General features: G+C 33.7%; 1 protein-coding gene across 2 annotated transcripts in view; it reads right to left on the minus strand.

Moving 5' to 3' along the window:
• Nucleotides 1-655: 655 nt before the first annotated feature.
• The window catches only part of LOC118188133 (peptide 1-like), a 35143-nt gene continuing 10470 nt past the window's right edge, over nt 656-25328 (minus strand). For both annotated transcript variants that reach the window (XM_035358491.2, XM_085816797.1), the window contains exons 3-5: nt 21398-21500; nt 16838-16935; nt 656-948 (exon numbers count right to left, since the gene is read on the minus strand). In XM_035358491.2, the coding sequence (XP_035214382.1) occupies nt 934-948; nt 16838-16935; nt 21398-21500 (216 nt within the window). In that variant the 3' untranslated portion in view covers nt 656-933. The remainder of the gene's footprint in view (nt 949-16837; nt 16936-21397; nt 21501-25328) is intronic.

Below are 25328 nucleotides of genomic sequence, written 5' to 3' on the forward strand. Positions count from 1 at the left end.
TGGTACTAGAGTAGTACCAACACCCGTGGGCGAAGAAAATTCGGCTTCATGAGGAGGCATATGTAAATACTTACGAAAGTAGGCATTAAAGAGAGAAACTACTCAGTTATTAGCTATTTATACAAGATAGGTGCACAAAGTACAGCTAATCTGTGATTGGTTAATTTTGGGTTTTAGTTCTATTTTTTCAAGCAGAATAGGACAGGACAGGAACAAGTATAGGGGGCACCACGCCATCGCCATTGACAAAAATGGTATAGCCCCCATGCACTACCTCTCTAGCGTACCGCCCCTTCCACAGGAGACCTGATTACAGTATACATAGAACATATTTGGACTCGAATTTGGAAGAAAGGATTAACTTACGTTTTTCTCGAGAACGTTAAATCGAGAACGTTAATTTTTGGGGTCGCCAATTATTCTTAAAGCAGCTATCGTATTTTGCTATATCTTATATATATATATGCATAGTATTTGTTTTCGTTATATGTATTATTATAAAACGAACATATTTATCCCAAAAGATAATCTTTGCTTTCTCATTAATGACACGTATGCATTATGATAAGGTATATTTATTTAGATTTATTGAATTTAAGAGTATTAGTGAATTATTTTACATAAACGTTTTTGCTCATTGAATTCGCTAATGAAACACAAGTTTTAAGATAACTTTAATTTCTTGAGTTGTATACAATATAGAATGCTTTGAAAAATGTTACTTAAGATACCCATTTTTAATATTACAAAGGAGCGATGAGGTAACAGTGTTGATCCACTTGAGGTAATAATGTTGATCCACTTGAGGTAATAATGTTGATCCACTTGAGGTAATAATGTTGATCCACTTGGCAGGTGCTGTTAGTTACTTGAACCAAATAATTCGGAAATGTCTTCCATTAGGGAAACATTTTCACCAGTTCTTCATTGCAATTAACGGCATACTTGCTGAAAATACATTGATATGTATATATGCTTTAATTTCGGACTTCATTTAACCTATAGTTAACTAAAATGAACTATAGTACATCTGTGTAGTTAAATTTGTAGGTAATTACAATTTGTGCAATTAACTAAACAAACTCTTATAAAGACAAAAGCCAGAATTATATACATATATACTTATACAAGTAAGATAAATTTAATTATTTATTGCATAATGATCACTAATAATAAATGTAAAGTGTAATAAATGTATGCTTATATATATGTGTGACTTTTGAAAACGATGCATGCATGCATACACACACTTACATCAGTAGAGATTATATGTTATTGCGTTAAATGTATATATGTATGTTTGTATATATGTATGTTTATATAAATGTATATGTACATCCAAGATGAATAAGAGTTTCCGATCATCTCTAAATAAGTGGTAAATAGTAACTACAGATATGAATCCGTGTACATAAGGAGAAGCAAGCTAATAATTATAGAAAACAAGAACACGCGTCTTATGGCAGTTTAGGTAAGTATGTTTCGTGAATGTCATATGCCTAGAATAAAGGACTAGACTAGATTTAATAGGACCGTTATTGCCTGTTCAACAAGCCATGACTGCCTTCTTCATATAACTGTACAGTGTTCTTCACTATATTTTGCAGCAAATACTAATTTTCTCTCTCTCTCTCTCTTTCTGTATATATATATATAATGCAAAGATGCAACGAATTCATTCAAGAGAATTCTAAAAGATTAAAAATAATGACCTGAGGCACAGTTAAACTAAAGAGCGTTCCAGAATGTTGCGCAAAATGGTAGTTTAATCAATAGGTGGGTGAAACAGTGTGGGCCACTTACTGATGAAAAAACGAAAGAAAAATAACTGTAAATGATAATGAAATCAATCGGTGGCTAAAACATCCTACGTGACCTATTGATGAAATAGTGAATGAAAACCACTGTAGAATCAGGCTCTTCAGAACTGAGGTAAATACAGTTCGAATTTGAATCAATAATCAAAACTTAAAGGCTGAGTCATTATTGAGTTAAATATAGGTAATGAGATAATAATTGGTATCCTGAACAATTGGAATGACTGCCAACAGCTGTTTTGCCTTCAGCAGAAATAAATGATGCGTATAACTGTGACAATAAGTAATCCTCTTCTTCAGTTTTCCCAATTGTCTACTGAAGAAGGCGTTATTAAATTCTTCGTATGGTTTGCGTGTTAAGGATACGATAAGTACTCTTTAGTGAATGTTTATCCATGCTGAACGCAATCAGTTGTCAACCACATTTTGGAATCTCAGGAAGCACTGACCATGACATTGGAAAAGGACTGACCATGTTCAACTAGGACAAAAACACTGTCTGTGACTTTGGCAATGATGCTGATACCCAAAACTTCTTACTTACAAGAGAATAGACATATCTTCAGCTCATGCGCTGTTGTTTACTGTCACCAAGTAGTGTACTCATGTATTATCAATGGTCCTGTAAGTATGAAAACATTTTCTGGATCCTGTTGAAGCATTGTGATAAGTGAGACCAAAATCCTCATGTGAACTGTTTAGGTGCTTCCGTTAACATCTAGGATACCCGCCAAGCTAAGACTTCCCTTAATATTATATATTTCTTTTAACTGATTCAGTGTTACAGAATAAAACCCGTATAAACTCTGCTACATGCCGAATAATACCTTGCCTATCCAACATTAATTCTTTTCATTTTGGCAAATATTTTTAAAAAATTTTTTCCAAGGCAAAATTCTTCTGCAAATTTGGTAACTAAAGAATAATTCTTGGAGCTCTCTTTCCTAACATATTCTTCAGATGCTTATGCATTTTCTATACAGACATGTGTATCAAATTCAGTGCCTTTATAATAGCTTCACGAACTTCAATTTCTAATTTTAATTTTTCCCAAGGAATTTATGCTGATATTCAAACTCAGGCTGCTTTACGAAGCAAAACCTAAACCATAAATATCAAATTTTGTCATTAAGACTTATATGACGTCATACAATATAGTGTAAAATATGTAAATCAATCTAAAGTTTACTCCTCTTTGGGGAAATGTTTGATTATCCTCTTGTAGCATATTTGATTAATCATACCAATTTAAGACTATCTAGCACTAAGCAGATACGTTTTCGCAGAAAATTTTCTAAATCAGCAGAAGCAGAAATGTTTATAAATCTTAAGAAAGGTGTCATGCGAGTTTTCTTAATATTATAGTAATTTTTCTTATTTTGAGTATCTTTCTAATTCCATTTTAGAGAATCTGAGGGATTTAGAAATTTTGGGGGAGGAAGAAGTTTATTTCTTGAAATATTTCAAATTATTTTATTACTTTGACTAACAGTGCAGTTTGACATTTAAGAATACCGTTTACTGCTTTTAGTTACAATTTGATGGCATAAATATTTGAACAATTTGAGAAGAGTCTGGGCATTTAATTAATAAATATTGTAAGCGATAAGAGCATGTTTACAGTAATGGTTTGACAGTTACGCGTGGATGTATTTAAATAAATATAATATTATGGGTAAATTTATTTTTACTGAGATCAGGAAATTAATTTACAGCATTGTGATTATTATACAACATTAACTCCAAAAACTATGAAACTTTCAACCGAGGATTTATTTATATTAAAAGAGCTATAGTATTATGACTATTTTGGCAATGGTTAGTTTACTACGTATTATACATATATCTATTAACTGTGGTAAAGAACCTACCCCGTGCATGAAGAATCAAGAACATAAAACCAAATAGTAAATGGAGACACTCAGAATGAGAAATAAAAGGGATAGAAGATAATTTACTGATATTTTAATTAAATATTTTCAGGAGCAGAATAATTTTAATTGGATAATTTCTCATTTTTATAATGCGTATGAAGATAAACATTAGGAGTTCTAGTTCTGTAATTTGTGGTATAACTGTTTAAGTTTAAATATCTGAAATTCACAATCATTTTTATTATTTAGATATATTAATAAAACTAGAAATGTAGAGGAAAATTAAAAAAAGGAATAGAATGAAGAATGAAAATTGGAAAAAAGATAATGCTTCCTTGATGTTTGTTTACACAAATATGGTATAATACTTGAAAGCTATAGTCCAAATAAAGAGTTGTATTCATGGAAGCCATTAGTATGTGAAACTGGCTCACATTCGCATTAGACTACCAGAAATGCACGGAAATGGTTATGTAAACAGGCTGTTCACTAGGAGGTAATGTCAAATTGCTAGCGTGAGGAGATCTTGTCCAATCAGCTAATTGATGAAAATTATTTTTCTGAGAAGTAAGATTAATATGCAGGAGGAAAAAAAAAAAAAAAAACAGATTTCTAGCTTTGCTTGCTTGCAGGCATTTAAGAACTATCGAAGACAGGTAATAAAATTTATTGCACTGCTGGCATGAGGCGATGTTATAGGTCTTCAAAGAACACTCTATATGTATTTAAGATTTAAGGTTATAGATTGAAGAATACGCTTGTTGCCAATAAAGTATCTGAATTTCTCCTGTCGGTAGAAAGTCTTCTTTCATAAGAAGCCTATGTTATCAGCCTTAGCCATGTTTAAAATTTCTAAACTGATTGTGACCGCAAAAAACCTGAAATATAGTTTGAAGAACATTGTCGAATTATCTTGTTATAGTATGCCGGCAGAAGGCAAGGAAGTTGCTCCACCTAGAAACAAATACCGCTTTGTATTGTCATTATAGCAAATGACTTTTTCCGTGATATTAGCCGTTTGATACCATCCGTTGTCTTTAGTCTCCTTATTAAAATCAATCGAGCGAAGCTCTGAAGAAAGAAAATCTCGATTCGTCTGAGAAAAATACATAGTCATCTGGAATCTAAGCTGACAGAACTGCAATCGAGAACTTTTCTTGCAAATGAGATACAAAGGCTGAATTTTGCATATCACAGCCAAGTGCAACCAATTTTGTTTTCATTGCACTAACGGAAATTGGTCTTTCTACACCTGTAATGAGGCTGTAATACCGAGCATGTGTTATTGATTGCCTTTGATGCCCTGACAAGAAATGGACTTAGCGATCATCAGAAATTGTTGCAATCTGAGGATGATCCAAACCAAATTTTCTGCATAATGTTCTGCTGCCTTGAAAGTCTGCCTATAACCATGAAATCACAGAAATGCGAAAACTGTAGAAAAGGAATTTTAGCTTTTCAAGCTATTAATGCGACTTTTCCCGACCCCCATTCACCATTCCTATCCAGATACCATGAGCTGTCTATGGACGGAAATAATCAATGCTTTGAGTTTTATTGCAATCTTTGGAAATGGAGAAGAGAGAATAACACTTTTCAAATAGATTTCTTTTCGTGCTAAAATAACGTCAAATTGTTATTTTCATGAATTATAGCATTACTGGTACACTTCATCTGGTAAATACAGCAAATTTCAAGTAAAAAAAAAATTAACGTGTTCTTCTCCTGTCAAAGGATTTGCATTTCGACTTATTCCCTTGAATGCATTCCCTTGATTACTCGAACAAACGTCACGTTTATCCTTACTTACTTTACTTTTATCCTTTTTAGTTTAGACATAATAAACTGAAAAACATTTCTGAACAGTTACGAAAATATTCATGCAAAACCTCGTTTTGATGACATTAGTTTGATTCCTCTAAAACTTTCGTTTTTCATTATTGCTATAGGACATGGAACTCAGGCAACTTATAGTATGACAAAAAGCGAAAAGCAGAGCTTTCTAACTCTATCTTATATTAAAATTTTAACTGAACATTTCTGCCAAATAAAATACTGAATAAATTTTTGGACAATTAATGAACATAAAAATTTTAATAATATTTATTTAAGTAGCCAATGGAATGTTCTGTTATACAATGAAAGTCCCTCGAGGAAAAAGGAGATAGATACTTATGATGTTGTAAGGCAATTTTGGGAGAATTTGTTTCACATGAACTGCGCAATGATCAGTGATTTCAAACTGGCTGCCCAGTAGCTGTATGCAGTATCCAAGAAATTTTATGCGGCCAGCGAATACATTTCATTTATGTATTTAATATGCAACTACGATGTAGCAAATATTGTAAGGTTTTAGTTAGAATAGAAGAAAAACACGCCAATGTGACAATTAAAATCGCAATAACAACCTTGTATTTAGCGTACATATGTTAAAACAGTCAATCGATTTCGAGGGCAACTAAAGGTCCCTCCTCATCAGGACAGGACAGGAAAAAGTGCAGGGGGCACCACAACATCCTCATAGACAAAAATGGTATTGCCCCACTGCACTAACCTTTTCTGGCATTTATTAAGACAAAAGATTACATTTCAGGTCATTACATTACGCAGTTGACATAATAAATTACATTAAAGTAACGAGTTATTTACATAGGAAGAACAATTACACAGATAAACTGGGGTACAGGTAATCGAGGTACAGATATATTGGTATACAGGAATGAATATGCAGATAACATGTTATAATGTTACAATTAATTTGTTGGTGTGCTTGGAGGAATACCTTAGCATTTGGGAAGATGGATGGGATGTGAGTTATAATGCTATGTTATTTTTGTGTTGGTGGTATCATTGTGCGATTGTGCACAGATTTTGCAGAGTTTACTTTGCACAGAATTCATTGTGCATTGAGTTCAGTCTGCACAGAATTGTGCGCAGCAGCATAGAGAGCACTTTGAACGAAATTACTAGAAAGGGGGAAAAAGAAAAATAAAGCATTGACAAAGGAGTCTCAGGAAACACGTGGTAGTTATCAGCACATACGTGGTCGTAACCGGATTTTGAATCAGATTTACACTGGCCGCCTACTTTTACTGAGCCAGGCTATCTGATCAAACATATAACGCATAGACTAAAACGCAAACAAATCAAAGAAATCGTTTTTGTTGAAGGTATTCGTGGTTCATTTTTGTTTACTGTTACAACTTCGCTAAATCGAGACGAGCAGATGAATAAAACAGAATTAAAGTTCTTACCTTAATAAAGTGTAATCCAAGCTGCAGAGGTAAGGAACACGATCATTGTATTAGCAAACATAAAATAACATATTTATTAGGTATATGAAGAAAAAAAAATATCCAGAGATGATTACAAGCGTTGTTTACTGTCCATTGCATAACGCGAGAAGTGAGTCATACAAGGAGAGAATGTTTCTCCTTGTTTTTTGGATCAAGTCCAATCACAGTTAGCGGGTGTGAGGGGGGAGTCGCACAGCCTCATCGCTATCGTTATGAATTGCTCCACAATCTCCCACTCGATGAGCTGTTCTGTCCAAAGTAAGCCCGATTCCTTTCAATAGAAATTCCAGCTGTTGTCTGGGCAAAGGTTTCGTGAACATGTCTGCATACATCATTTTACTGTTGCAGTGTATTAATTTAACAATCCCTTGATTTTGTAGATCACATACGTAATGATATTTCACATCGATGTGTTTGGTGTAACTGCTTCCTTTCTCTTTTTTGGAAAGATTTATGCATGATATATTGTCCTCGAATACGATGTTAGCTTCCTGTTGAGCGAAACCTAAGTCTCCCATCAGTTGTCTAATCCATTGTAGCTCCTGCAATGTCAAGGCTAGAGCGATGTATTCGGCTTCTGTCGAAGATAGGGCGACACAGTTTTGTTTCTTGCTTCCCCATGATACCGTACTGTTTCCGATTTGAAATATATATCCGGATGTGGATTTTCTGTCAGAGGTATCTCCTGCCCAATCAGCGTCACTGTAAGCTCTGATGACTGGTGCACCATTGGATTTTAGATGTAATTTGTAATTAATTGCAGCTCTCAAATATCGTATGATTTTAATGATACCGTTCCAGTCCGATGTTGATGGATTTTCTACTTTTCTGCTAAGTATTCCAACAGAATTTGCTATGTCAGGTCTTGATACTGTTGCTAAATATAAAAGTGCTCCCACTGCTTCCCTATACTTCCGATTATCGGGAAAAATGTCATCCTGGTTGTTTTGGTTCTTCGTAAAATTCGTAGTCATGGGTGTATAGCTTAGTTTCTTTGGTGACTCTCCGTCGAATTTTTCGATCATACTCTTAATCTTGTTAGCTTGATGAAGTTTAAAGCTTCCGTCTTTTTCTCTTTCGATTTCAATTCCTAGATATGTAGACACTTCTCCAAGATTACGAATGTCGAAATATTCTTTGAGAATTCGTTCAACTTCTTGAATTGATTCACACTTGTCGCTCGCGACTAATATGTCATCAACGTAAACGATTATGTAAGTTCTTGCGTTTTTCTCGATTAGTGTGAAGGAACATGGATCAGCCTTTCCTTGAACGTATCCTTGTTTGCGCAGGATTTCAGCTATCTTGTGATTCCAGTTTCTGGCTGCTTGTTTTAGTCCGTAGATACTTTTATTCAGTTTACAGACTTTATTTGCTTCTGAAGCAGAGATGTAGCCTTCCGGTTGCTTCATATATATATCTTCTTTCAGATCTCCATATAGAAACGCTGTTTTTACATCGAAGTGATTTACGTGCATTTTCCTTTGAGCTGCTATTGCCAAAATAGTCCTTATTGTTGTATATTTTACGACTGGTGCGAATGTTTCGTCGTAGTCGTGCCCAAATTTTTGGCAATATCCTTTAGCTACTAAACGAGCTTTATATCTGATAATATTTCCTGAAGCGTCGGATTTTGTTTTAAATGTCCATTTGTTTCCAATTGCTTTCTTTCCTTTTGGAAGATCGACTAGTTCCCATGTTTTGTTCCTCTTCAGTGCTTCCATTTCTTCTTTCGTAGCTTTTAACCACAGTTCTTTTTCTTTGGTAGGAAAAGTTTGAAGTTCTTCCCAGTCTTTAGGAACTTTGATTTCTTCGTTCTTAGCCATGTATGAGAATCTGTTTGGTGGGATTCCTTTAGTCGTTCTGTGGGATCTTCTCGGTAATGGGGGAATTTCTTCTGTTTCAATTACTTCCTCTGTAATATCATTTGGACGTGGTTCTGTCAATTTATTTTCTTTAAATGGCCATTCTATTTCCTCATGCTGATCATTTAATTGACAAGGCATTTCTTCTTTTTTGTTTTCATCGAATATTACGCTTCTTCTGATCACGACGTTGTTTGCATGTGGCATGTAAATTCTATATCCTTTAGTACGGTCACTATATCCAACAAAAATTCCTTTTTCTGCTCTTTCGTCTAGTTTGCTTCTTTTCTGCTTTGGAACTCGACAATAAGCTGTGCTGCCGAAAACTCTGATATGGCTTAGATTCGGCTTCTTATTATTCCATAGTTCATACGGTGTTTTTTCAACTGATCTTGATGGTAGCCTGTTTTGTAGATAGGTGGCTGTCATTACGGCTTCACCCCAAAATTCTCTTTTGAGTCCTTAATCGAGTAGCAGGCATCTTGTCATTTCCATTAGGTATCGATTTTTTCTTTCTGCTCTATCGTTCTGTTGCGGTGAATATGCTACGGAGGTTTGATGTTCGATTCCCTCTTCCTTTAGATAGTCTTCAATCTCTTTGCTTGTATATTCTCCTCCATTGTCTGTTCTTAAGACTTTTGGCTTCTTTCCAAATTTGTTCTTCGTCATGGTTACAAATTGTTTTAACTTGGAAATAGCTTCATCTTTTGTAGCTAGCAGATAGATCGTTGTGTATCTCGAATGATCGTCGATAAATGTTATGAAGTATTTCTTTCCTCCTAGTGATGTTGTACCGATTGGTCCACAGATATCGGAATGTATCAAGTCTAGAACTGATTTTGCTCTATAGTTGTTTAGCTTGGGATACGGCAATTCAGTCATTTTTCCTCTGATACAGCATTCGCATTCTTTTTCCTTTTTGGCTTCTCCGTCAATTCTTATTCCGGTTGCCAGGTCATCATTCTTTAGCCTCTTGATTGCTTCATAATTTCTATGTCCTAGCCTTCTGTGCCAAAGATCTATACTATTTTCTCTTCTTTCTGCGGCTGCAATTTTGGCTGTTTTTCTTTGCGATTCAACTACGGTATATAAATTTCCTTCTGCTTTAGCAATTCCTATGGTTTTATTTTTCTTCTTTATTCTGCAAATACCTTCTTCAAATTCAACTGTGAATCCTTTCTTTGTAATGTTTCGTACGGATATCAATCCTCCTTCTAGGTCAGGAACGTACAGAACATCCACGAGTCTCACTTCTATTTCGTTATCTTCGTCGTCTGTACAGTATAAGTATCCTTCTCCTATACCTTTGGACTTCATCTGCGTGCCGTTAGCAATTGTTATCTGCTCAGTTTTGCTTCTATCCAATTTGGTGAAAAAGTTTATGTTATCGGTCATATGACAAGTAGCACCTGAGTCAACTGACCAGTTGAGTTTTGAGATTTTCTTTCTCTGGTGACTTCGAACGTGTAATTCTCAGTCTTCTCATGATTCTTATTTTCGTTTTCATCTTCATGTGTATCCTCGTTTACAGCAACTTTCGTTTTCTGTTTATTTCCATAATTTCCTTTATTCGTTTGCTTTTCATTCTTGAAAAATGAGTTACTTTCGTTTTTATCTTTTTCTTTGTGGTTATTTAAGAATCTGCACTCTTTTTCTAAGTGTCCTATTTTTTTGCAATAATTGCATCTTCGTTGATTTAAATGCTTGAATTTTGTGTTAAAATTCGTTTTGAAGGCAGTCGTTTCTTCTGCTCGCGTTACTTCTTTTCTCCTCAGGCATTCGTCAATGAGTTTCGTTTTTACGTATTCCAGCGTTAGTTCTTCTTCTAGGCGTGCTTCTAAAGCTGTAATGAGATTTTCGTAGCTTTTTGGTAAGCCGCTTAGTAAGAGCGCTGCAATGTGACTGTCCTTTATTTCTTCACCGATTCCTCGCAGTTCGTCTACGATTTCGAGCATTTTGTTGACATGTTCTTCGAGTTTGTATTCGTTTTCTGCTTTTAACGTATACAGCTTTCTCAGAAGGTAACGTTTACTGGAAAGATTCTTTCTTTCATGTATTTTCTTTAATTCATTCCATATTTCTTTGGCTGTCGTTTTATTTCTTATGTGTACGATTTGGTTGTCTTCTACGAGTAAACTAATGGTAGCTTGTGCTTGTTCATCTCGTTTTCTCCATTCGACGTTTATTTCTTTTGGTGTATCATCTACTATTAAATCCCATAAATTTTCCTTTTTCAGGATCATTTCAAGTTTGTACTTCCATACTTGATAGTTGTTATTGTTTAGTTTCATGATCGAATATTTATTTTCGCAGCTAGTAGCCATTTCTGCTTCTGTATTTAGAATGCGCAGTGCGCAACTATGCAGTTTTGTTTCGATTTTGAAGACAGGCTTGGCTTTTCCTTTTTCGGATTATCCAGCGATAATTTATGGTAAAGTATCTTTTCTGTTTTTTATTCTTAATGGCTTATATCGATATATTTTATGCGTTTAGTTGAAGTAAACATATTTTCAGTCTCATAATCTTTTGTTGAAGGTATTCGTGGTTCATTTTTGTTTACTGTTACAACTTCGCTAAATCGAGACGAGCAGATGAATAAAACAGAATTAAAGTTCTTACCTTAATAAAGTGTAATCCAAGCTGCAGAGGTAAGGAACACGATCATTGTATTAGCAAACATAAAATAACATATTTATTAGGTATATGAAGAAAAAAAATATCTAGAGATGATTACAAGCGTTGTTTACTGTCCATTGCATAACGCGAGAAGTGAGTCATACAAGGAGAGAATGTTTCTCCTTGTTTTTTGGATCAAGTCCAATCACAGTTAGCGGGTGTGAGGGGGGAGTCGCACAGCCTCATCGCTATCGTTATGAATTGCTCCACAGTTTTGAGGTTCAGTCTTGGTGCGTGAAGGTGCAATGGGCTCTCTGTCCCTATTTTTTGATTTCCTTGATTTGTTTGCGTTTTAGTCTATGTGTTATATGTTTGGTCAGATAGCCTTGCTCAGTAAAAGCAGGCGGCCAGTGTAAATCTGATTCAAAATCCGGTTACGACCACGTGTGTTCTGATAACGACCACGTGTTTCTGATACTCCTTTGCCAATGCTTTATTTTTCTTCTTTTTCCTCCCTTTCTAGTAATTTCTTTCTCCTGATGAGGAGGGACCTTTAGTTGCCCTCGAAGTTGATTGAGTGTTTTAACATATGTTCGCTAAATATAAGGTTGTTATTGCGATTTTAAAGGTTTTAGGTATTAGAAGTTCGAGTTTACATTATTTGATAACGTACCAGAAAATCTATAAATGGAGCTAATTAATTTACACAGTGACTAAAACTTTTTCAGAGACCTTGAAGATACAGATTTGATTAATTTTATCTTACAAAAAGTCAAAAAGTAAATGCGCTTAGTGATGAATTTTTACACTAAGAATAATCGCTTTGTTTGGGATTTCATTTATAAGTGAACAGCTTTATTTCAGGATTGAAAACGAATACGAACTGAAACCGATTAACCAATGAGCATCTATAATCCGAAACGAAGATAATTTCTAGTAATTTTTCTTCAAAGTTACAGATTTTACAAGAATCTAAACGTCGTTAAGTTTCAAGCACTATTAAGGAATCAAAAATTTTATAATTATTTACATACAAACATAGACATTTTTACTTATGTGTCGAAGGAAAGTTTTATAAATAGGAGAAAGATACTAGAATTTTCACAGAAAATATAAAAAGCTTTAATAATTCGTTTTAGTAAATTTAAAGCAAATCATTGAAGATTAATTAAACATATTAGTATAATTTAAAATAAACGTCAGTCTAAAAAAATAATATTTAGCCATCAACATGTTTGAATCATAAAATGTAACCAACAAAAAATGTCTTAAAGTTATTAAAATTAAGATTTCAGGCGGAAAATATAAATTCGAATATTTTTTCTTTTGCGTTATTATTATTATTATTATTATTATTATCTGTATATATTTTGATAAATAAAAAAGGCGGCTTAATATACTCACTGGTTAATAAAATCAGCAGCTTGTTGCATTCAAATTTCCAAGAAGAAAAAATAAATACATTTTAATCAATAGAAATATACCGTTTGTCATTTCTAAAATCCATAGTTCTATTTGGGAGAGGTTTCGGTTTCTATATTCGATTCAAATCACTACTTCAATTAAGTCTTAATGACTTTTATTTACGCACATCTTTTATATTACAATATATACATAATTCGAGATTAATTTCAAATCAAAAGATGGGGATTATCCCCCCTTCGTATCAAATTCTATCGAGAGAAAATCCAGTGAGCGACCGCTCTCTTCCAAGTTCGTTTTTCGACTCCTCGTTGCCACTGGCAGAAGAGAAACTTTCGCTCATTTCGCGTTCTTGTAACACCGTTTATTAAACTCATCTCTGCAGCGTTTAAAACTCAGACTGGCAAAAGACTGATTCTTCAGTGCCAGAATATCTTACCTCTATGATTCAAAACTTTTCATAGTTCTTCTAGTTCGTCAATTAAATGTATTTATTTTAACGTTAATTTAACGTCAATTTAAGGTAGCCTTGTTTTCAGGTATGTAATTCTCCAATAAAAACGGGCTTGAAAAAAAATTTCATGTCCTGGTCCCTGTGCCTGTGAGGCACTGTTTTTAAAATTATTTGTACGCATTGATCTTTGGAGGCGAAGAATTTCCTTGTCTTAAGAGTTTAAAATAAACATTTATTTAGAGACATTGTAAATGAGTAAGCGTTCCTTTATGAATACCAGCTGATAGCAGGCGGAAGTGCATTTCATCTTTTAAGGTTTTCACATTCATAATGTTTCTATTGAGACAGACACATTATGTTACAAGAAGTTGAAAAACATTTAAAGCTTTTTAGTATTACCACCTATTAGCAGTCTTTAAATCGAAAGAAAGCGGTAACTGTAGGATGAAGAAAGAAAAAGAAAGTATTGGTCATACTTATAAACACAAAGAGGTTGATCAACCAAACAGATAAGAACTAGAAACTATAAATTTTGAAACTTAAATAAGCCACTGAAAGAAGAATTTTGTTTTATAAATTTGTTGTGCATTTAAATTGTAACATGTCGAAAATGCCAAACAAAAAGAATTAAGCTTGAAAGAAAAGAATAAATTGTTAAAAGATTTTGAAGTTCTTTTTGTAACTTCATCCACAGAATATTTAACTCGTGAATTTTACAAACAGCATTATGTAATTAACTTAAAAAGGAATTACTAATTAATAAAGAGCTAACAGAGATTTCAATTATTAACAATGTTTCAATTATTAACAATTTTGAAAATCAATTAAACAAGTAATTTGTGGGGGCCCCATTTAGATGAATTATAAATTATGTTGAAAGGTATGTTTTTGACATTGTTTCTTCTGTTCTAAAACTTAGTCAAGATACCATATGTTGTAAAATATTACTGTAATTTAAATTCAATGAATTGAACATTCTAAATAAACTTTAGATATTTTACTTTATCTGTTTGTTTTAATTTTTACTATTTATACACTGGTCTACTTAAACTGCGTTTACATTGTTACTACACAATACAAATTACATAATAGGTTTATCTGTCAAATGTTTACTATGTTGCCTCTATATCTTAAATGATATATTGTGTATAAACATGACACCTTGTTCAATATGTATTGCATATGACCTGATTGACTCTAGTTATGTTTAATGAGTACTATTCACATTTATCGATGATGCCATCAAATTTCATAAATTCAACATAGATAACTGTAAAGTACTGATCCCTGATCTCTTTCGGAAAAACATTAGTGTCTCTTCCTGCAAATACATTTTGTAACATTCAGCTCTTAGACCAGGGTTTTTATGCCAAGCTTTCAAATATCATTACAGAAAAGATGTTCAGGAAATAATGAAAAGAATTTAATTTTTCTAAGAAAATGAAAGCGCTTCGGAGGTTTGGTTTATTCAGTCATGGCAAAGTACTCGAGGGCTTCGTACGTAAGGGGAAGGATGCTTTCAAGGAGAAATTTCTAAAGGAAAGGGTTCGTGTACATGTTTCAAGTAGGGAAAACCACGAAAGCGACCATACAGCTAGTCCGTTCGCCTGGATTCTGAATCCGCCAGCACGACAAAGGAAATATGTAATTCGGTATATCTAGTAGGGGCCATGTTACAGTCAAATTCTATGCTTATTACAGATTCTCGGCAGGCTGTTAATCTTTTAAAATCAGTTAAAAAGGTTTTTTGAAAATTTTGCTTTTATGTAGAAGAAGTCTCAGAAGATTTCAAACTTAGCTAATAGTTCAGAAATCAATGAGGAAAATTATGAAGATTTATTTTCAGAATAATATTAAAATAACCTGTATAAAAACTATGAACGTGTTAAGAGAATTGCAGAAACAAACAAATAATGTGATACAGAACATGTGATGACATTCCAACATCAATTGAGTTTATTTCATTCTAAGAAAGAAACTTTCTAAGAAATTCTAAGAAAGAATTGAAAGGTGAATCAAGAAACTACTTGCAGTTTTACGAAATTGAGAATATAATTAAAAAATTATTGTTGAACATTATGAAACAAATACAGATAGAATAGTTGTTTGTAAGAAGTGAAACTTCGTCAATAATGTAATTGCAAAAATATTTTTATAAAAAATTTAAAAATGAGTTTCAAAATTGCTTAAATAGTTTAATTTTATCATACATTTTTTATTCTTATTTTACGAGTAATTACTGAATTAGTTGTTAGTTATTATTCTTACTCGAAAAATTTTAAAGTGATACCACGATTTACAAAACAGAAATCTTTATCTATTAAACTTATTCGCTTAATAAACTAGAACAGGTTTAGAAATGGACTTGATTTTAATAAGTGACGGGTACTTTAGCAAAATTTAAAGTTTAGTTGAAATATTTTTTATTTTGCTTATAAAAATTTTCATTTTAGTTAAAAAAAGCATTTCTGGGTTGTTAGATATTTTCAGATGGGTTATTTGGCTGATATGCAATTGTAGTTTAAAACCACTGGCTTAAACAATTTTTTTATTACCCGTTGCTAACACCACTAAGATTATATTCGCTAAACGAAATATCCCTATTTAAATTTAAAGTATCAGTTTCAATTTTCTGTTTTAATGCTGTATTGTTTTTATTTACGAAATAACTACTGCTAAACGAATACATATATATATGGTGTGTGTGCCTGTTTGTGTTTAGAGAAGGTGGTTACAAACTTTACTTCCTTAATTATTTATCTTAAATATACATATCCAATAAAAAGAATTTCAGTGCTGAAGTTTGATCGCAGTGTAAATAAAAAGAATCTAACATTTCATATATCCCTTGCAGAAAAAAGTTTTATTAGTATAATTGTGCAATCATTATTAAATATCACAATAACCATAATGATATTTTGTTCCTACAACGTGAAAAATATGCAAAGCCCTTGCCAGGACGCGAACTCCGGACCTCTTGAAAAAGTGTCGAGCATAGTTCAAATTTCACCACGAAGGCATGTGGAAAGGAGGGAAAAAATAACTTATATATTCCTCCTTTTTTAAAGAGCAACTGGAAATTAGGGGACCTAGTTATCAGATCCTAAAGGGGACGAATTAACTTCTACCGTCTTTTAGTTCGGGTGTCTCTTGTAGAGTCGTTAGATTATTTTGATCCTGGAATGTGAATACGTGAGATATTTTCGCCTGGACTCGAATTACGGACTTCTCGAATACGTTCGAGTATGCTTCCAGCTACACCACGAAAGCATGCTGAAAGGAGGGAGAAATAACATTATATAATGTTCATCGTGTTTCATTAGCTAGATCATAACTGTATATTTTTCCCAATATGTGATATGTTTGATGTCATGACTTGGATTTAAATAAAAGCAAAATACTTTTAAAGACAAAATGTCACTTTTCTATAGCAGAGCATTTGGTAGAGTTTAATAAAATATCTGAATTACAAATTATATTGATTAATTCTTACCCTTCCTCCTTCATCCAGACAAATCATGTTCCCACGGCAGGGGCAGCTGGAGCTATGAATTGCATCCGGTGTCTTTTCATCTGAAGAGCATTCACTTCCTTAAAAGTGTGATGAAAGTTTATTTACTTTGGAATTTCAATCCTACTGTATTCTAAACATTTATAACAAATATTAACAATATCACAGCATATTAAAATTTGAAAATATGGTTTAGAATGTTGCTTTTTGTCTTATCAGGAGCAAGTAAAAAATTCAGAAACATAACTATAGATTATTTATATAGATTAGTCATAGTTGTAGAAAATTCTCCAGCACACGTTGTAGAAGATATAAGGGAAGGCATCTACAGAATGTTCAATTTTTGTGCCGTTATTTCTGCTAGGGAAATAATCATAGAAAATTTGTTCTTTTCTCAGAGGACGCATGTAATAGCAGAATGCCAGGCCGTCGTCAACGGAGGCAGTTCCAGCAGACAGATGATTTAACAAAGGGCATAGTGAACTGAAAAGGGAAGGTTGGTCCAATTTGCAAATAGCAGCTGACATACACCTGGACGCGTCCACAGTGCACCGGCTGTGGCGACGATGGTTGAAACAGAAAATGTGGCAAGTTTGAGGGGTGCAGAAGCAGCCAGAGTGACGTCAGCACGCATGGATGGACGCGTCTGTTGGTAAGCGGTGGCACTCTCTGCCTGCATTCTGCAGCCACTTCTGCCTGCATTCTGCAGCCTGTTCAAGACACCCTGGATGTTCGCATATCGCCAGAACTATTTGCCGACGATTGGTGGCTAGTGGCCTGCACTCGTGGCATCCGTTAGGAAGACTGCCATTGACCCCACATCATAGACGACACCGTCTGCAATGGTGCCGGTCTCGAGCGATGTAGAAGATGGACTAGCACAGGGTCGTGTTCTCAGATGAGTCACGCTTCTGCTTCTCCAACGATAGTCGCCGCGTACGAGTGTGGCGTCGATGTGGAGGCAAGTCCAATCCCCAATCCGGCAGCAAATTTGGAACGTCCCACCGCGCGACAACGCGGCATCATGGTTTGAGGCGCAATTCCAGGTCATCTCTTGTTCGTAATTAGGGTACTATGACGGCCCAACGATACGTGGATGATGGGCTGCAGCCGGTGACACTCCCCTACCTTCAGGGAGTGCCTAATGCTCTTTTACAGCAGGATGACGCCCGATCATACACTGCCCGCATCAGCCAACGTGCTCTGCAAGGTGTACAGATGCTTTCCTAGCCACCGTTCTATATTTATCGAACACATTTGGGACGAGATTGGAATTTGTATTATGCATATGGTTTCGAAATAAAGATCACTTTTATTGTTCGTTGCTGTCTCTCTCTGTTTGTCGAGTTTCAACACTTTCTGGCCACTCCTTCTTGGTGTTGCATTTTCAATGTCGGGTAGTGCATGTGTTTGGCCAGGGGCTCCCAAACGTTTTTGCATAGCGACTCCAATTTATGAGCTCGGGCTATATTGTGACCTCAAATTTTCAGAAATACGTATTTTGTAATATATGTGGACCCTGTCGTGCAGTTTTTCAGCAACCTTGTGATCCCAAAAACCTTTTACGGGAACCCTAGTTTGAAGACCACTGCGTCAGACTAATAATTTTTCATCACAACATTTTGGAGCATATTTTACCATAGTGTCATTACAGGAAAATATTAGAATATTGTATGAAGTCAGAATACTCTATTACAATCAAATGTTAAAATAAAATTCTTATTTGTAAGTAAGCAATAAAATTTCTCAGGATTTATATTTTTTTTCTTCATGGTTGAGCAATATCAATGTAGTACTTTTTTCAGTTACACTGCATTTTCTCACATTTTATATTTCTACAAAAATGTATGAAACTATTAGGTGCTTTCAAATCTCATCAAATTTTTCTATACATTAATCTAATTATAGTTAAAAACTAAAAATCAAAGTTTTAATGTCTGAGTCGGATTGTGATCAAATTCTAGCAGTTTTCAATCATAAGAATATTTGGTCTTCCTCAAAGCGATTTATCATTAATACCAGTTTCGCCAAACGCTTTTTTGAGAAATACTGGCACGTATAACTTATGGATCTTATAAGAGATAGACTAACTCAGTGGGCGGGGCGCGCGTCACCGACATGTCGGCAAGAAAGAATAGGGACGATCTGGTTTACTTTAACACTGAAACATATGGCGTTTGTATCACATAACTCTTTTTAATTACTGAATGTGATATGTTGTATAGTAATGAGATTATGAAAGCCACAGTTTTTTTTCAAATAGGATTTAATATATCTCATTAAAACACTTTTTACTGCATTTCGTACAAACATCTTTACTTTGGTAAAACGGTAAAAACTCTAGGCACAAAATTTATGAACTCAATTTTGCGTACAAATAACGTAAAATTAAATAAGATTGATAGTACGTGATGCTTTGAAATTAATAAGGTAAATTTTAACAAGATCTGATAATATTTTTTTAATTTAATGACCGTTTTCAGGCAATGATTTTCAAAACTATAATAACATTACAAAACAATCATTTATTTGATTATATCATCATTAACTTATTAACGTTAAAGTGGAATATTTGTTTTAGTAATTTCTAAAATTCGGAGCATAAAATTTTCTGAATGAAGGGGGAAAAAAGTGAGTGTAATGAAGGGGGGAAAAAGGTAAAATAAAATCTAGAAGCACTCAGATTTTATATTTCTCCCAAAAGGAACCTTTATTTTAATGTTTTGTGTGTTACCTATATTTACTGAATATCATGTTCCTTGCCCGTAAACCACATACATTTGAAAACAGCATATCTTTAGAATTTCCGCACTGGAGATAAAACTATTATTTTTCGTACAGTGCTCTCTCTGAACTCGTTGAGTTTGTTAATTAAAAATTCGTTAATGTTTTACAAAATATGAAATAGATTAAAACAAATTCGAAATTCAGCCGTCCAGATGACCATGTTCGGGTGGAGGATTACATTATTCAAAATTTGATGGCTGTAGATACTGTCGTTTTCGTCACAGTGCGAGAAACATACATGTATCATGCATTATTTAATTTCTTTAAATATTATTCAGCGCGATAATATTTGGTAACAACAATTTGCAAGGTGACACGGACATTTATAGTAAAACAGCGCAAAATGCCGCTTCAAAATTAACAGCCTTTCTAGGCTACCGCCCCTTTGAGTTAATAAATTAAATTAACAGTAAATAAAAAAATCTTATGTAGAACTAAAAATAAATTTAAAAAAAATCACTATAAAATACAAGCAAAATTAATTATTACGGTTAAATACAATTTTAATATTAGAATTAAATGTATAAACATTATTAAGGAGTCAAAAGTGTTTATCACTATGATGTATTATGAAATATAATTGAAATAAAATTCCTTTATAGGAATTGTGCTATAATATTCATCTATAATTTAAAAAAAAAAGCAGCACAATTTAGAATTTTAAACAAAACTTTCAAAAATTCGTTTTTAAATATTTTAGTATTTTTTACTTATTTACACCAATAAAAAGCGTAAAAATTGCAAGAGAAAATTGTTTGTTTGAAATTTTCTATTAGTTCAGAAGTTAAAATATTATTTTCTAAAAGTAGTAGTCACAAATTTCCTTACAGCATAGGAAAAGCTAAAAAAATATTCAGCCCTAAAAGCATGCAATAGCTTTATAATTATTTGGAACGTTAATTATGCTTGATAAATATGCTAAATTTTTAAAAATCAATCTCAGTTTCAAGAATAAAAATATGGAGAAATTCTAATTTGTGAAATGAGGCGCTACAACCAGCTTTTTCTTGACAATTATACACGCTGCAATAGGCAACCACTGTTAAATTTCTGCAAGTCGTCCCTACTCCTTTGGATGTGATTAAGGTGATAGCCGGGAACGCCTCAGACGAGGGAGAAAACCCATTTGGGTTAGTCTATTTCTTATAAGGTCCATGGTATAACTACGGTTACGTAAGTGATCTTGAAGCATAGGCACTCCGTAACTTATAATCATTGGCATTGGCATGTCTTATTTGTGTATGCGCGTGTTAAAACGTGTGGACAGATTGATGATTGGAGATGATTGAAGATGAAATTTATGGCTTCCAGTTTTTACTGTAATATATATGAGATTATTTCGGTATTTAAAATGACGTAGACTTTTTCGGTTGCACTTTCTTCACCTTATAAAATACTTTCATTTAATTTATAAACCCAAAATTTTATCTACTAGACGTAATTCCTATTTAGAATTGAACAATATATACCAATATATAGTAAATCAGTGTCGCTAAATTTGATTCGTATTTAAGTAGCCCTAAATCTCCCTTGTATGCCACATAAATCATGGAAAGCATAAAATATGCTTTCCTTTCTCTTGGCTATAGTAAAACCTTTTAGCTTAACCATTTTATTTTCTTAACCATTAAAAATCAAATAATAAAAATCTCAATTTAAACTTATAATTTTTATTTTAATGGAGGACATTCAAATCACATTTTTGAATAAACGTTCTTGAACTTAAATTGAGAAACAATACATATAAAATTGTACCCTTCCTTGCCAATGGTCTACATCTGGTTGCTCCATCTCTCATCAGGCAGCATTGTGTTGAGGTACAGCCTGAATTCTTATCACAGCTTTTACTTAATACAACCTAAAATAAGCAAACATCTTTAGAAAAAAACTACTTCTTCATAAGGAATCAAGCTGATATTTTCACTATTTACTTAGAATTTTTTATTTTATACTAAGTTTTATACTAAACGTAGAAACAAAACATTTTATGACGCAATAGTTAACAATTTTTTAAATCTTAATTTTTAATTTAAGAAATGAAAAAAAGCAAGTTTAAAATTGTTTAAAATGATAATTAAGTTTAAAGTAACCAAGTTTAAAACTGAATAAGTTTAAACTCACTATTTTAAATAAATTGTATTTTATTTTGATGTGGATTATGGGCTAGAAACTATAACTTGGAAAATTGTAGTGAAACATGAAATTTAGTAAAAATGAGAAATCCACTACACAACGTTTCGTTTATGCTATGCTTCAGATGTTGTTTCTTCCTCTTGTGTAGTCTAAATGCGCTGAAATACCAGTCATTTGCATATCATATCCCAACTTCTTCTTCCTTTTACGTGATTTTAACGTTAGCCAGACCATTCCTTCCTGGTGTTGCAATTTTAATGGCCAGCAGTATAGTTTCAACCAATGCAAGTTGCCAAACTGAAGAAATTTTGATATTTATCAGTTATTTAATGTAAATACTACAAACTAACAATCACATGGTTTGCTTTCGATATCGACATAAATTTCACAGTTTATATTTGTTTAAATTTAAAAAATATTTCTGCTCAAAAAATATTCTGTGTCAAATTTTATGACATTTCTTTTACAATATCACTTTTCATTTACGGATTTGCAACTGCACTATTTAATATTTTAAGAACTAGTTGTTGAGGAGAGAAACATATAAGTTCTGAGTGGCATCCTGAGTTCATTAATTGCGTTGGAGAAGTCATATTGGAAGAAATATGCTTAAACTTCAGCTTATTGATGTTATGCTGGGCAGTGCAAATACCAGTGAATAACAGAGCATTTTTACTAACTGTGTTGAATATTTTACCTGTAAATTCTCAGAATCACACTTATTTTCCTATCAAAATATATACTCTTCCTTTGATGTTTCTGGAACCACTACATCCATCTATAAATTCAGAGTATTTTGATTGGCATACATTAAAAGCACTTTTTAGTCGACACGCAAACATTTATGCAACAAGATTGGACAACTCATTTAAGAATTTGTTTGGCTCTTAGATATCTACTGATGCATTTTTGCCGCAGATATATTTATGAAACTGCTTTAAAATTGTTAATTTTCACTTTCTTTGCAAACACTTTACCTGTGAAACTTATCACTGTGTAGAATCATTAGATTTATCGAAGCAAGAAAAAACGTGAACAATGTGCAGTGACGTCACCGAAATTCGAACTCCAGGTCTCGAGTGCTTCCAGTTTCAACATGAAAACACTCTGTAAGGAAGGAAAAAATACCTTGCATTTTTTCCTCATTTAAGGTCGTATTACCCATTCAAAACATTTCGGAGGAACAACTCTTTAGAACATTTTGTCTGCTTTGTCACACGATATGAAACAGCCAATCATTGCGGATTGCTTTACGATTTCAATCTAAATGGAAGTCTAGTTCTTTATTACAAATGATATTTGATGATGGGAGATTCAATGCTGATAACTGATTGGTTATTGAAAACGAATAACTTGAATTTTTTTTGCGAAAAAACCGTGCATCTTTCCTTTAGTGGTAAAGCACGTAGAAATATGATTTGAATAATTTGTTCGCCTGAAATAAATGGATATATGATACAAGCTTGGGAAAACGAGGACCCCAAAAGCGAAATCCTAGTTGGGATGAATTATGGTCCACCATATTTTAATTCGGGCTCCCTTTTAGAGTCGGTGTTAGTCAAATCCCTGCTAGTCAAATCCGTATTTTAGAGCAGAAAGCGTAAAAATGAACAATGCGTCTACGAGATTTAAATTCCGTCCCTCCCGATTGCTAGCCAGATGTACAGGGTGCGGCAGCTTTCATAGCGTAACTTGATTTGCGTAGCACAATGACGTACTGCATGAATGCGCGCCAGCTCGTGCCGCATTCGTGTACTAATAAGCTGCCATTTCGAGTGTGACATTGATATGAATCGTTGGAGTGCACAGCATCTTGCCTTTGCTGCTGAAAGTTATTTCAAGAATAACTACTCTGTAATTGCAACTCAGCGTCTATTTCGGCAACATTTCAACTTGGGACGTTATGGGAAAGTTCCAGATGGACGGACCATTGCGACAGACATTTCCAGGTAGAGTACTTTCCCGTTTTGGTGACATTTCCTGGCCGCCTTGCTCACCTGATCTTTCATGGGCCGACTTTGGGGGCACCTGAAGCAAGTTTTCCGAACACGTTGTGCCACCATTCCTGAGTTGAAGGATCGCATCCGAACTGACGTCGGCAATGTCCCAGGGAATACGTTACGCCGAGTTATGGCAAGCTTCCAACGCCGCCTAGATGAATGTGTTGTGCAGAGGGGGCATCATATTCAAAACGCAATCCACGCAATGGAAAATGACTTACATATTAGTAAATGACATACATTTAACTATTAATTAACATAAGAGGTAATAAATAAATTACAGTTACTGCCTTATGGTGTGCTTTTAATATCCTACTATGAACGCTACTGCACCCTATACTTTCAGTTGCATTATAAAGGTTTCCAGTTACTTCGGATAAAGAAGGAGAAAATGCCTTATAACTAGACCTCTTTACCCCTTAACTAACACTTTATTTTTTAGTTTTCGTGTAAAAATTATCCATTTTTTTACTATGTTCTTTTAATTGGCGGACCAAGACAAAAAAATTCTACAAATATTTTTCCAAAATTTTTATATTTTTAAATATTATTATAACACAAAATAAATGGGGAATAATTGTCTGAATCACGAAATTAGCACCGAATAGAAAGAGGCTTGGCATAAAACGAGCGTATTCTCATAATTCATAACTCTCATAATAACTAATACTCTCATAACTCTCATAACTCTCATAATTTGTTTGGCTCTTAGATATCTACTGATGCATTTTTGCCGCAGATATTTTTATGAAACTGCTTTAAAATTGTTAATTTTCACTTTCACGACATAATTATTTTCGGAGAATCTCGGTGACCGAGTTAACTCGAGATAACTAGGTAAGCGGTTAAATGTGTAAATCACGTTCACATAGTTTGTTTCAGCACCTTAGCATGCTGTCTTCAACTTTAAGATACGTAGCACGTCCTTATTTGCTTCCTTATTGTTTTAACTTATTATTAGTTCTAGTAGTTCTGGTTTTAGTTTTAATCTCCTTTAAGTTGGTAAAGTGTGAGGTACATCGCATTCTTTAGAGAAATCATTCTATTTCTTGAATTCTTTTTCAGCTGCATCTAAGATAATTTTTTTCTTTGAGTTAACATACAATAATACACATGCTTTGACAGGGAACTGAAAATGTAGCTGGGCAATTTTAAATAGTAACAGTAATGCTGAAGGAAGAGATATTGGGTAGAAATAGCTCTATCCTAGCATAAAACTCTATGTTATAATAGAACATCGGGTACTGGTATATCTGCAAAGTTACCTCATTATTAGACATACGACGCTTTAGACAACAATTCTTAGTCTGTCAGACAAATGTAATTCTGTGGTGGTAAGGAGTTGTTAGGCACCCCATGGCGAACGGACAGGATTAAAGGATTATAAATGATTTCCTTCACACTCGTAATCTGACGGAACACATGACCTGACGTGAAAACCCTACATCACATTTGCATTTACATGTGCAATTTTTAGGTATTTTTGGAAGCAGGCAAGATGAAAAATTAGCAACGCCTTTGCCGGGAATTGAGCCACGGACCTCTGGAATACC

Source organism: Stegodyphus dumicola, chromosome 5 (genome assembly GCF_044657685.1).
Source record: "Stegodyphus dumicola isolate Sdum_Otavi_A_Nest chromosome 5, ASM4465768v1".
Classification (NCBI taxonomy): domain Eukaryota; kingdom Metazoa; phylum Arthropoda; class Arachnida; order Araneae; family Eresidae; genus Stegodyphus; species Stegodyphus dumicola.